Source organism: Podarcis cretensis, assembly GCF_951804945.1.
Source record: "Podarcis cretensis genome assembly, chromosome: 16".
Taxonomy (NCBI): Eukaryota; Metazoa; Chordata; class Lepidosauria; order Squamata; family Lacertidae; genus Podarcis; species Podarcis cretensis.
In genome coordinates this window covers 44355712-44368689 of record NC_137186.1, presented here as the reverse complement: position 1 = coordinate 44368689, position 12978 = coordinate 44355712, and the positions used below count along the sequence as shown (strand labels likewise).

Sequence of the window (12978 nt, the reverse complement as noted above, 5' to 3'; positions counted from 1 at the left end):
GGCCAATCAGATGCCCATTGTGGGAAACCCACAAGCAGGACCCAAGCACAAGAACATTGTCCCACGCCCTGTGGTTTCTGGCATTCAGAAGCATTGCTGCCTCTCCCACTGTGGAGGCAGAGCAGAGCCATCTTAGTCAATAGCCACTAAACCTCTTTTAAAGCTGAACATTGATGCTCCTTTTTGAGTTAAAAACAAACTTGAATAGCTTTTGGGTATCACTGCACTTTCTTTTTTTTTTTTTCCCAAATACATTTTTATTGAGGTTATACACATAACAAACATACAAACAGATACAAAAGAAAAAATTATAACAAAAAAAAAACACAAAAAAGCGTCAGGATATACAAGCCAACTTTTTCCTCTCTCTAACTATACAAAGATAGATTAATCTGGCTGTTTCACAAAACAGTAAACGATTTAAAAAAAAAAAAAAAAACACACGCAAAAACCACCTCCTGGACTTCCTTCCATCCTTTTGGTAAGTATCAAATATCTGCTTCCATTACGTATTTGATTTTTAATCTATAGGCCTAAATTCACACGCTGGTAGTATTGTTCTGACCCCGCCAATCACATTAAGCATTTATTCCAATATAGTTCCAGTATTTACTCCAATTATTCAGAGATTTCTGTTCATCGTGGTCTCTTAATTTACCTGTTAATTTATCAAGCTCAGCATAATTTATCATTTTAATTTGCCAATCATTTATATTGGGGATAGTTTCCACTTTCCAATATTGTGCCAATAAAATTCTCGCTGCTGTGGTGGCATAGAGGAATATCGTTCTATCTTCTTTCTTAATATCTTTACCCGTCATTCCCAGCAAAAAGGCTTCGGGTCTTTTGGGAAAAGTGTATTTAAATATTCTTTTAAGCTCATTGTAAACCGATTCCCAAAAGCCTTTCACCTTTTTGCATGTCCACCATAGATGATATAGGTCACCCTCCACCTCCCCACATTTCCAGCATTTCTTATCTTTTAGTCTATACATTTTGGCCAACTTCACAGGGGTGTGGTACCACCTATATAGCATCTTCCAAACATTTTCTCTCAGAGACATACATGCTGTAAACTTTATATTACAATTCCACACTTCCAGCCACCTTTCAAAATCGATATTATAACCAAAGTCAATTGCCCATTTAATCATTGCCTCCTTCACCTCCTCGTCCTTTGTATACCACTCTAAAAGTATGTCATAGATTCTAGATAGGGTTTTGTTTTTACCTTCTATTACTTCTACATTGAATTTTGATTTTTTGTCATCAAAACCCAACTTCTTCTTGTCCTCTTTTAGCAAGTCATTCACCTGGTGGTATTGCAACCACCCAGTGAATAGATTTTTTATCTCTTCATAAGGTCTAAGTCTTGGCCCTTGGTCTGTTTTTCTTAACATTTCCTCATAGGTGGCGTTTTTTTCCTCCATGTTTGTTTTCTTCACCGTTAAAACCTCAATTGGTGAGATCCACCATGGGGTCTTTCTTTCAAGGAGATTTTTATTCCTTTCCCATGATTGGTATAAAGGTCCTCTAAAAATATGATTTAGAAAGCTCTTGTGGACCTTCACTTTCCCATACCAAAGGTACGAATGCCATCCGTACCAATTATTAAAGCCTTCTAAATCCAGTAGATCTCTATTCTCCAGTTTTATCCAATCTTTTAACCAAAGTATACAGGCCGCTTCGTAGTATAGACTTAGATCCGGGAGAGAAAAGCCCCCTCTTTCTTTTTTATCTATCAAAATTTTCATTTTTATCCGTGGCCTTTTCCCCTGCCAGATATACTTTGCCAAGACTCTCTGCCACTCTTTACATTGTTTTAGGTCTTTAAGTATGGGGATGGTCTGGAATAGAAATAGCATTCTAGGCAGAATATTCATTTTGACAACAGCTATCCTCCCCAAAAAGGAGAGTTTCATCCTCCCCCAAAATTCCATGTCTTTCTTTATACTCCTCCAGGTGACATCATAGTTATCCTTATATAAATTTATGTTCTTAGCTGTGACCCATATCCCAAGATACTTCACTTTCTTAACTACTGCAATTTCCGTCCTTCTCTCTAAATCTATTATTTCTTCCTTTGTTAAATTTTTAACCAACATTTTGGTTTTATTTTTATTTATCTTAAGTCCTGCCACGGCTCCAAATTCGTCAATCTTTAGTAAAGCTTCTTTTACACTCTTTTTTGGGTCTTCTAAAGTTAGTACGATGTCATCTGCGAAGGCCTTGATTTTATATTCCCTCTTTCCTACCTGCACTCCTTTTATTTCTGTTGCCCCCCTCAGTCTCTCATTCAGTATTTCTAGTACCGTTATAAACAGTAAAGGGGACAGGGGGCAACCCTGTCTAGTTCCTTTATATATACCAAAATATTCTGTTGTGGTGTTGTTTATTACCAATTTTGCCTTCTGTTCCTTGTATATTGCTTCTATCCCTCTTCTAAATTTCTCTCCCATTCCCATCGTTTCCAGACTTTTCTTCAAGAACTCCCATGAGATGTTATCAAACGCCTTTTCAGCGTCTATAAATACCAAGGCCGCTTGTCTGTCTATACTCATATCCAAATATTCAATAATATCTATCAGATTCCTTACATTTTCCCTTAATTGCCTCCCTGGAAGGAAACCCGTTTGATCTTTATGTATTTTGTTGTTCAAAACCTTTTTTAGTCTTTCTGCCATTATATCTGTGAATAGTTTATAATCATTATTTAATAATGAAATTGGCCTATAGTTTTTCACTTCCAGAGTATCTGCATCTTTTTTAGGAATCAAAGTAATATATGCTTCCTTCCAGGTGTTCGGGATCCTTCCTTCCTTTAATATATTATTCATCACTTCTCCTAGCACTGGGGATATTTGGTTACTTAATGTTTTATAATATTTGGCTGAAAGGCCATCTGGCCCTGGGACTTTCCCACTTTTCATCCTTTTAATAGCCTTTTTTATCTCTTCTTGAGTAATTGTCTGGTCTAATATCTCATTTTCTTCTTTTGAAATTCGTTTTAGGTGATGCACTTGTAAAAAGTGGTCTATTTCTTGCTTTGTTTCCTTTCCTCTTTTATATAAATCCTTGTAATATTTTTGAAATATCTTTCTTATCTCTTTTGGCTCTTCCACAATCCTTTCTCCTTCCCTTATCCTACTAATCGTATTTTGTTTTCTTCTTTCTCTTATTTGCCACGCCAGGTATTTTCCTATCTTATTTGCTGACTCAAACGTTCTCTGATTCATCATTTTAATTTTCCATTCTACCTCTTGGGTATCACTGCACTTTCAGAATTGCAGGGCACATCGTTAGCTATGACTTGAAATTCTCTGGAGTTAATTCTAAATAGAGATTTCGTTTGTTCCGGGAACTGGGCAGAGGTGATGCAGATAGCCACAAGCAGTGCTTTTTTTCTGGGGGTATGCAGGGGTATGCATACCCCTAAACATTTTGTGAATCTAAGTTTGGCCTCATTGAGGGGCAGTATTTCAATATGAGTAGGAAAATGAGAGTACCCCGGCCTAAACATTTTTCAAGGAAAAAAGCACTGGCCACAGGTGTTCCTTCTCCCTGCTTCTAGCCATTGCAGGCAACATGTTTTGTTAACAGTCTCCATTTGAAACAAAGCAAACTTCCCTTCATACTTGTCATTGGCACACAGGTAGCCAGATGTTGCTTCTTGCCTTGTTCAGTCAGGCTGGAGAAGGTGGGGACACAATTTGATGTGGGGCCAAGTCTCCAGTACACTCTGCTGTGTTTCAGGCTGATATTTCCTGCCACATTTCCTGTCAGTGTTTGTAAAAAGCAAAAAAAAGGTTCTGACCTCCCTTTGTTGCCTCAGCCTGGCCCTTGGACCCTTGTCGGCATAAAAGAGTCCATGAGAAAAGTATCCTTGCAGAGTACTTTCTGCTTTTATTCTTAAAAGTCTTTCTGCAAAAGCGACTGACACACACATCAACACTACCAGCTTTCACTAACCAACCAATCAACACAACCCAAACTAACATTTCTCACACTATATATACAACCCGGTGCAGGCCGCTGACTCATGCTGACTCAGCTTTTTTAAGCATTAAAGAAGCAGCATCCAATTTTTAGCCGTGACATTTCCTACCATTCCTGCATAGTAAAGCTTGCAAAAGGGGAAGAATGTGGCTCTTTCAAAGCTGTTGTTTCATGGCCGTTCAGTGATGTCTGGGCTATGAAGGTGATGTGCACAGGAAGCAGGAGTGATCTATCCTGCTCATATACAATTTTCTGAATGTTGCTTGTGTGCTTTGGCCCTGCTCATATGTGGGAGGAACCTGGAATAGACAAGGTTACAAGGGACATTGGCATCAGCCTGTGATGACACGTTGGGTCCCTCCCAACTCTGGTTTCCCTTTTTGAAATATGGCAACCCTAATCCTTCATATTGTTCCAAAAGTTGTGTGCCACCCCACCCCGACTCTGCAAGATTCCTGGGGGTTCCAGGCACTCACCCAGAGTCTGTGTTCCTTTAAAGTATTGAGAAACAGCAGAGACCGTCATGGCCTTAAGAAATATGGTTTATTCACTTATTTACACCTTCAATCTGCATGGAGGGAGTCCAGCTCTTACAGCATGCCTTCAGCCAGTCTGTCCAAAATGAATCCCAGTCTTTCTTCTTCCCAGCAGCCCTTACTCAAAACTCCCTTTCCCAGTTACCCTGACAGCCTTCCAAACCCCCAGTCTCTGTTCACCCCTCAGGGCAAGGGAAAGGACAGTTCTCTTGCATTGCCAATGGCTCTCCATGATCCTGTATTATTTCTTAATGACCCTAGCTTGACTGGGTCATTTTGCATAGGCTAGCCCAGGGGTTCCTCTGTGGCTTGTATTTCTCCCTTCACATCCCAAATAATCAAAATCCTACCATTTATAATTTTATAGGGTTTATGGGGGTCTCCCCCCAAAAAACTATAACACCATGTTTAGACTATGACTCCCATAAACCCTGACTATTGGCTGTGCTGGACTGGAGCCGGTGGGAACAAGGAACCTGCTGATGGCAACATGTGAGGGGCACTGTTGGGCCCCTGAACCAGTTCATGTCTGCCTTTTCTTTCATGGGTGGTGGGAAGCTGAAAGTAGATGGTGCTGCTGAGCTGCAATCCTGCTTTCTGCTTTTTAAATTATTGCAAGGAAGGTTTTTACATGAGGGGGTGCCTGGGAAAGAGAGGAGGGGGCCAGAGAGAAGCCCAGACAGTCCTTGGATTAAGAGCCTCCATGGCACCCTCTGGAGGCTTCACCCAGAGCAAAGGTCCTGGCAAACCCCCTTAGTTTCACCCCTGCAAGAACCTTTGGCCTGGTCTGGAAGCAGATGGGTAGCCTGTGCAGAGATTTTAACAATGGTGTTCCATGTTGCTGACCCCTTCAGCATTCTGGCCACTGGATTCTGCACCAGCTTCTGTACCAGGTGCAATGGCAGCCTCACACAGAGCACATTGCAGTAATCCAACCTTGAGGTTGCCAAGGCATGGATTACAGTGGTCGGGCTATCTCCATCCAGGAACAGCTGTAGCTGATCAACCAGATGAAGCACTCCTTTTACCTTGCTCTGCTGAAACCAAAATGTGGCATCTATTCCAATGAAATATGTATCTGGCTTCTACCAGTCAGCAAGTTTTGACATCTGCTGCTAACCTTGTAAGGAGTGAATGCTCTTTGTGCAAGCAAGGTCTTTTTAAAAGCCCTTCCTTGGGTCCCAAACATTGAAAAGACTACCTGGAGTTCCATCCACAGCCAGAGGCCTTGAGATGATCTCTGCAGATATTGGACCACAAAGTCTTTGGATGTCTTGCCCGCCTTCTTAAACTAGAATGCTACAGACATAGGTCGGACCCTGGGGCCATCTAGCCCATCATCTCTCCATGATTTCAGGCAGAAGTCTATGGCAGTCTTAACAAGAGATGTGGTACAGTGGTTAGAAGAAAGGAGATTCCGACTCAAAATCAGAAAGAACTTTCTAACAGTAACAGCTGTTTGACAGTGGAATGGTTTCTCCTTCATTGGAGGTTTTTAAGCAGAGGTTGGTTGGCCATCTGTCGTGGGTGCTTTAGTTGATATTCCTGCACTGCAGGGGGTTGGACTAGAGGACCCTTGGGGTCCCTTACAATTCTACAATTCTGTGATTCTATGATTTGAGGGTTGGACTACGATACGGCAGACTAGGGTTCAAATAATCCCACTGGGTGACCTTGGGCCTGTCACCGCCTTTCAGCCTAACCTACCTCGGAGGGTTGTTGTGGCGATGAAATGAGGAGGAGGGGGGAGAACCATGTATACCACCTTGAGCTCTTCAGAGAAAAGAAAGTAGGGGTATAAATGAAGTACACAAATAAATAAATGAACATCAAAGACCTGGATTTTGCATGGAAACAAGGCACTCTATCCTAACCACCCTTTCCCTAGGTCCTTCTCTTCAAGTTCCCTCTCCATGGCCTCGATCATGGTGGTGGACACGCCTGGCTTCCACAACCCCCGGCACCAGAAGAGAGAGCGTGCAGCGACTTTTGAGGAGTTCTGTCACAACTATACACAGGAGCGGCTGCAGGGCCTCTTCTACAAGAGAACCTTTGTGTCTACACTGGAGAGGTACCAGGAGGTGAGTCTCCACAATCTGGTAACTTCCAGGTTGGATTATTGCAACGTGCCCTACTTGGTGCTGCCCTTGAAGGCAACTTGGACACTCCAGCTGGTCCTAAATGCAGCAGCTAGATTACTGGCTGGGGTTGCCTATAAAACAGTTGCATTGGCTGCCAACTCATTTCCAGGCCCAATTTAAGGTGCACACATCAGTGTTCAAAGCCTTAAATGACTCAGGCCAACAATACCTAAAATACCACCCACAGACCCCGTTGGGTGCTGAGATTGGAAGAGGGGGCCTCTTGGTTGTTCCACTACTTTCAGAAGTTCAGGGGTCAGCAGCCCAGGAGAGGGCCTTCTCTGTGGCAGCCCTTAAGCTGTGGGAATCCCTCCCCACAGAGGGCACCTGGCACCTTCATTGTACAGCTTCTGGAAAATGCTGAAGATGCAGCTCTTTGCTCTGACCTTTGGCATTTGAGACACATATTTTTAAAGACCCACTTAATCAATGTGAGTGTGAGTTGTTTAACCTGTTTTTAATGCTGTGTTTTAATTATTGCAAACAACTGTGCTGTTGTGGTAAGTAGGTGGCGCTGTGGTCTAAACCACTGAGCCTATGGCTTGCTGATCGAAGGTCAGCAGTTTGAACGACTGGGTGAGCTCCCGTTGCTCTGTCCCTGCTCCTGCCAACCTAGCAGTTTGAAAGTACATCAAAGTGCAAGTAGATAAATAGGTACCGCTCCGGCGGGAAGATAAATGGTTTTTCTGTGTGCTGTTCTGGTTTCGCCAAAAGTGGCTTAGTCATGCTGGCCACATGACCCGGAAAAACTGTCTGCGGACAAACGCTGGCTTCCTTGGCCAGTAAAGCAAGGTGAGCACCACAACCCCAGAGTCATTTGTGACTGGACTTAACGGTCAGGGGTCTTTTACCTTTTTTTACTGTGCTGTTGACAAAAAAAAATGAGTATGCCTCATACAGTGCTCCCTGTCAGGCTCCAAGCAGTTGCTTTTCTCTCTCTCTTTGCATGTGTGTGTTTGGGTCAGGATCAGGTGGACGTGGAAAAGCTGGGGACCACTAGACCAACAAATGATAATAAGTTGGGATGCCCTGAGAGGGAAAAGCCAGTCAGGGGTTACGATCCAAAGCAGCCATAAAACGAAGGTAGCAGGAGCATCAGAGTGTTGTCCTAACACCAGAGGTGAATCGGTTGGATGGAAGAGTGAGCTCTGAGGTTAAGCAGGCTGGTTCTGCAGCCTAGAAAATGCCCTTGAAACATCAAGCTCAGCAGAAGCAGAGTGTGGGTGGATCAGGAGGTGAGGCATGGGATCAAACCACTCCAGGCACCTTCTGATAGTTCAGCTCAAAACCCAGAGTCCTCTCCCTGAGAATGGAACAAAAAGTTGCAGTATGGAGTACTGCTATTCATTGTGCCTGCCAGCCAATCAGGCTCTTTCCATTCACACTTACTTACTTTTTACTTTGTCAAACCTTCATTAGGAATTACAAATATAGGCCATCATAAAACATCCATATATAAAATTCTAAAATATATACAAATAATACTCCATCCCATTAACACATTTCCCCCCTTCCCCTTCCCCAGATAGACACTCAGCATTCTCTGGCCCCTGAGCATCCTCACTGGCCTGTTTCAGGGCTTGCTTTTCCCCCTCCTTAAGATTTGCCCCCAAATATTTTTCTGCTTCTGCAACCCTTGAAGCCCCCATTTTTGTCCCATCTTGGGCGAACCCCATCTTCATTTTGGGGAAAAGTGATAAGCGGGGTGCCGCAGGGTTCTCTCCTCTGGGCCATTGTTGTTCATCATTTTTATAAATGAAGGAATTGAGGGGGTGCTTATCAAATGTGCAGATGACACCAAACCGGGAGTGGTAGCTAATGCCACAGTTGACAGAATTGAGATTCAAAATGAGCTTAACAGAATTGGGAAATGGGCCCAGGCTAACAAAATGAATTTCAATAGGAACAAACTTAAGGTTCTGCACTTAGGCAGGAAGAACCAGATGCACAAATATAAGATGGGGGACACCTGGCTTACTAGCAGTAAATATGAAAACCATCTAGGGGTCTTGGTGGACAACAAGCTTAACATGAGTGTGATACAGGAGCAAAAAAACCTAATACTATACTAGGCTACATCTAAAGAAGTCTAGTGTCCAGTAATAGTTCCACTCTATTCTGCCTTGGTGAGAAGAATATTGACAAGCTGGAAAAGTGTGCAAAGGTGGGCAGCGAAGATGATCAAGGATCTGGAAAGCAAGCCTCATGAGGAACAGTTGCTGGGTATGTTTAGCCTGGAAAAGAGGGTTGTCCCTCTTCTATGTAAGAGGGAACAAGCTTGTTTTCTCCTGCTCTGGCTTCAAGTTTCAAGAAAGGAGATTCCAGCTAAACATCAGGAAAAACTTTCTGACAGTAAGAGCTGTTTGAGAGAGGAACTGTCTCCCTAGGGAGGTTGTGGACCTTGAAGGTTTTTAAGTAGAAGCTGTATGGCCACCTGTCATGGATGCTTTAGTTGAGATTCCTGTATTGCATGGGTTGGAGTAGATGATCCTCAGGGTCCCTTTCAGCTCTACAGTTCTATGATTCTATGATCTTTACTCAGCACCTGCATTTGCAAAGAATATATGATGAATGGGGTGTAGAATCCACAACATTTTCGTGGGGAAGCTCCCCATTTTAAGGAAATGACTAGGTCTTGTGTGGTGCATTCTCCCGACATCCTCTTATTGTCAGGGCACCCATTGCTTATGAAGCCTGCTTAATATTTACCCCACCCCCGCCATTGCAACAAGAATGACTTGGAAGACGGGAGACAACTCTGGCTCCAGAGGAGTTGACACTTCAAAGAGGTTGCTTTGATCAGCAAGCTTCAGAATACCACCAAAGGCAGAGAGAAAAAGTAAAAATACACGACTATATTTTTTTAAAAAGTGTGTGAGATGGGTTCTTTTGTTCTATCACTCAAATATAAACTCTGTCTTTGTCCTTCATGTCTTCTAGGAAAATATTGAGGTGCCATTTGATCTCCCCGAAGTCTCCCCAGCAACCACAGTAGCCATTGCAGATCAAAACTCATCCCAGGTAATTAAGAAATGAAAGGGGTGTGTGGAATGGGGGGAGAGAGGTGAGTGCTGCCATTTTGCCACTGCCTTGGCCTGGCAGGAATTTAAGTGCAATGCAGAATACCCAGTTGAGGGATCTTGTTTTTCTGTGAAGGATGCGGCTGTGTTTGCTGCTACATTAAGACTTTTCCTGTGGCAGAGAGTGAAGATGGAGAGCTTTGAAGACTTTGTGGCAAGAGCAGAATGATCACCATAGGCCTGGAGGGATTGCTGGGAAATCAAAGGCAAAAATTCACAACCATACTTTAAAACATGCAAAATTAAAATACTGAAACAAAGTAAAATTACCTCAACTTTCTTAGCATCTGTGTAGGCTTGTTTAAACAATAACATTTTTGGCAGGTGCTGAAAAGTATACAGTGAACATGCTGGGAGCTGCCCTCTGAGTTTGCATGGAAATGGCATGTTTATGCATGAAGGGTGGAGGTGCCCAAGACCATTATGGTGCCAAGGCAGGAAATGCAGGCAGCATTAAGATAAATTCAACAGTGTAAATATGTTTTGATGGATGCAATAGTGGAAAACCGATTGGTATACTTTTTGTAAAATATGCAGAGATTTAAGATATGAACCAAGGGAAATGAAGAAGGGAAATGAACCAAGGAAAGAGAAGAAGAGAAGTCATTGATATAATAAGGATGTAAAATGTTTATTTGAAATTGTAAAACAGAAAATTTAATAAAAATTATATATATATATTTAAAGGCAGGAAATGCAAACCACCCCACACCATAGGTGGTAAATGCAAAACATAACCTTAATCCTAACATTAAATTGGTCTGGTGACCCATCACAACTGACATCACGGGCACTGTCCAATTGGAGGCTGGCACACTTGGTTCTCTCTCTCCAAGTGACAAAATTACAGTTTGGTTTCTGGGGGTGGCCTGTGGGTGGAAAATGATCTTTACTTGGAGTACTATCAACAGAAAAGTGTATATGGATTGTGTTATGTATCAAGATGGAGGACATATGTCCCTCATTTGCTGCTGACTCCCATCAGCCCCAGGCAGAATGGTGAAGGCAAGATAGGAATTCCACTTCAGCAGTATATGTAGGACCACAGGACCCATTCCTGTCTTTCAGCCTAAGAGACTGCCCATAAAGGTCCCAGGGCACCATGTAGCCCATGAGCACCCTTGGAATGTTGAGAGTGCACTGTGCACGCCACCTTTGGGTGCTTTTCCTGTCACCAGGGTCACCCCCAGACATAGAGAGAGAGAGAGGGAGACTGAGGATGCACACACAAACTTTCTTTCTTTCTTTTCCAAGGGATGTGGATGAATATCTGATCCAGGAGAACCGAAATGCATTTTTCTTGCAGTTCCATGATTTTTACATGGAGCTCCTCTCAAAACATCCTCAAAGTAAAGCTTGCACTGGTCAAGGGCACAGTGAAAACCACAGAAATGCAGAATAATGAGGATTTTCATGATTTTTACATAGGATCACATTCACAGCAAGCTTTCCAACAAATCACAGGACACGTCTGTGTACATGCATAGAGGTGACCTATAATTTAGTAGGGATTAGGAGGGAATCCTTTGGTTTTTTTAAAAAAAATATTATGAAGATCCAGAAGGTTCCATGTCTCAGATCCATGTTTTTGAACCATGGCAAGGCTGGATGATTTTTATGATTCTATCAGCAGTGACAGTTGTGATCTGTGATTTTGTGACAGTTTGGGGACAGAGATTTGTAAACAGACTGTTAGGTTTCCAAGGGGTTGCTCGTGCGCAAGCAGGCAAATCTCTCCCTGGCTGGCTGCTAATGTAAACTTTATCTGTTCGGAGAGCCACTCACCCGTGGCTGACTCAATCGCTGGCAGAATCTGTCAGTGGGCGTTTCTTAAACTTCCTCCAGCAAAGAAGCTCCTTCACGCCCAGTCTCCGCCTTCCCTCTCTGCGCGAAAGCCTTCTGCGCAGAGAGGGCATGGGCAGCGGAGGAACCCTTCCCTCCCCACTTGTCCCAGGCAAGGAGTCATGGGACCGCCTCGCCGCTTCCGACTCCTGCACCCCCTCTCCACTGGAGCTGCGTTTATTCTCTTCCCCAGAAGATGAGCTGCTTCTCCCGATCCCTGGAGGTTCTCTATAATCCCTCTGGCTTTTGCTCTCTCCCTCTGGCACTGATGGCAGTTCCCTGACACAGACTATGCACTTGCAAGGCTTACTGGATTTCATTTGTATGTGTCAGGGCACAAAGCTTCTCTCTCTCTCTCTCTCTCTCTCTCTGGCAGTGCTCCCCTCCCCCATGCCTTCAGCACCCCACTTTCTCCCTTCCAGTCACCCCACTTTCTTTCTGCCAGATCCCTTTCCTTCCAACCTTCATGGATGTTCTACTATCTGTTTCAATGCTCACCTGAGCTGTGAAAAGCACATAGAACTGAAATCAGAAGCTGGAAAGAGCAGCACACTTCCAGCTTCTTCCTTTTCCTCTAGGGGCTTTTCAAGCAGGCGGGAAAGGCAACCACCCTCACCCCTCACAAGAAGTATGGGTGGGGAGGCTTCAGGTGCTTCATGGGCACCAGGGGAAGTCCAGTGACCTCTGCAATATTCCCTGACCCTACTTACAATAGCGGGTCTGTTTCTCCTGCCCCTCTAGGTCCATGCCACCCCTGGGGGCCAGGCAGAAGACCCCAAGGGCCTGTTCTGGATTCTGGATGAGGAGGCCTTGATCCAAGGCTCCAGTGACAGCACTGCACTCAACCGTCTGTGCTCTTACTTTGTGAAGGAGGGTCCGATCAATGAAGGTAAAATGGAGGGGCCCTCAGCTCCTGTTGACATGGGGTTGGGGACATTATGTGGCTGGGTTGGTACAGGCCTGTCCACAGCCTGGCTCTTTAAGACTGCTCAGCCTCCATCCAAGGCTCCACTGTCTGCAAATGGGACTGTCTCTGGCCCATTGACCCTTGGGTTGCCCATCTCCCACCTATTGGCATCAGGGCGTCTTCCTGGTCACATGATTGGCTGGATACAACTGCCTGTCAGTCAAGACTCATGGGAGGGTGGGGTCAAGGCCTTTCAAAGCTGGATTTGGTGAAGTGCCCTTTGTCCTCCATTCACCACCTCTGCTGCTACACCCAAGGAGACCAGAGGCCTGTTTTATGTGTCCTGAATCTTCCAGCATTCAGCTTTGTTGGATGTCCTTGATTTCTAGAGTTATGGGAGAGGGTGGAAAGCTTTTCTGTATCCACTTTCTGCTTGCCAGGCATAATGTTATACACTTCTATCATGTTACCTTTTA

General features: G+C 44.0%; 1 protein-coding gene across 1 annotated transcript in view; it reads left to right on the top strand.

Annotated features, from left to right (window-relative positions):
* MYO18B (myosin XVIIIB) overlaps positions 1-12978 on the top strand; it is a 303099-nt gene that overhangs the window by 104688 nt on the left and 185433 nt on the right. The window contains exons 16-18 of the mRNA XM_079957728.1: positions 6421-6613; positions 9614-9694; positions 12337-12484. Of these exons, the coding sequence (XP_079813854.1) occupies positions 6421-6613; positions 9614-9694; positions 12337-12484 (422 nt within the window). The remainder of the gene's footprint in view (positions 1-6420; positions 6614-9613; positions 9695-12336; positions 12485-12978) is intronic.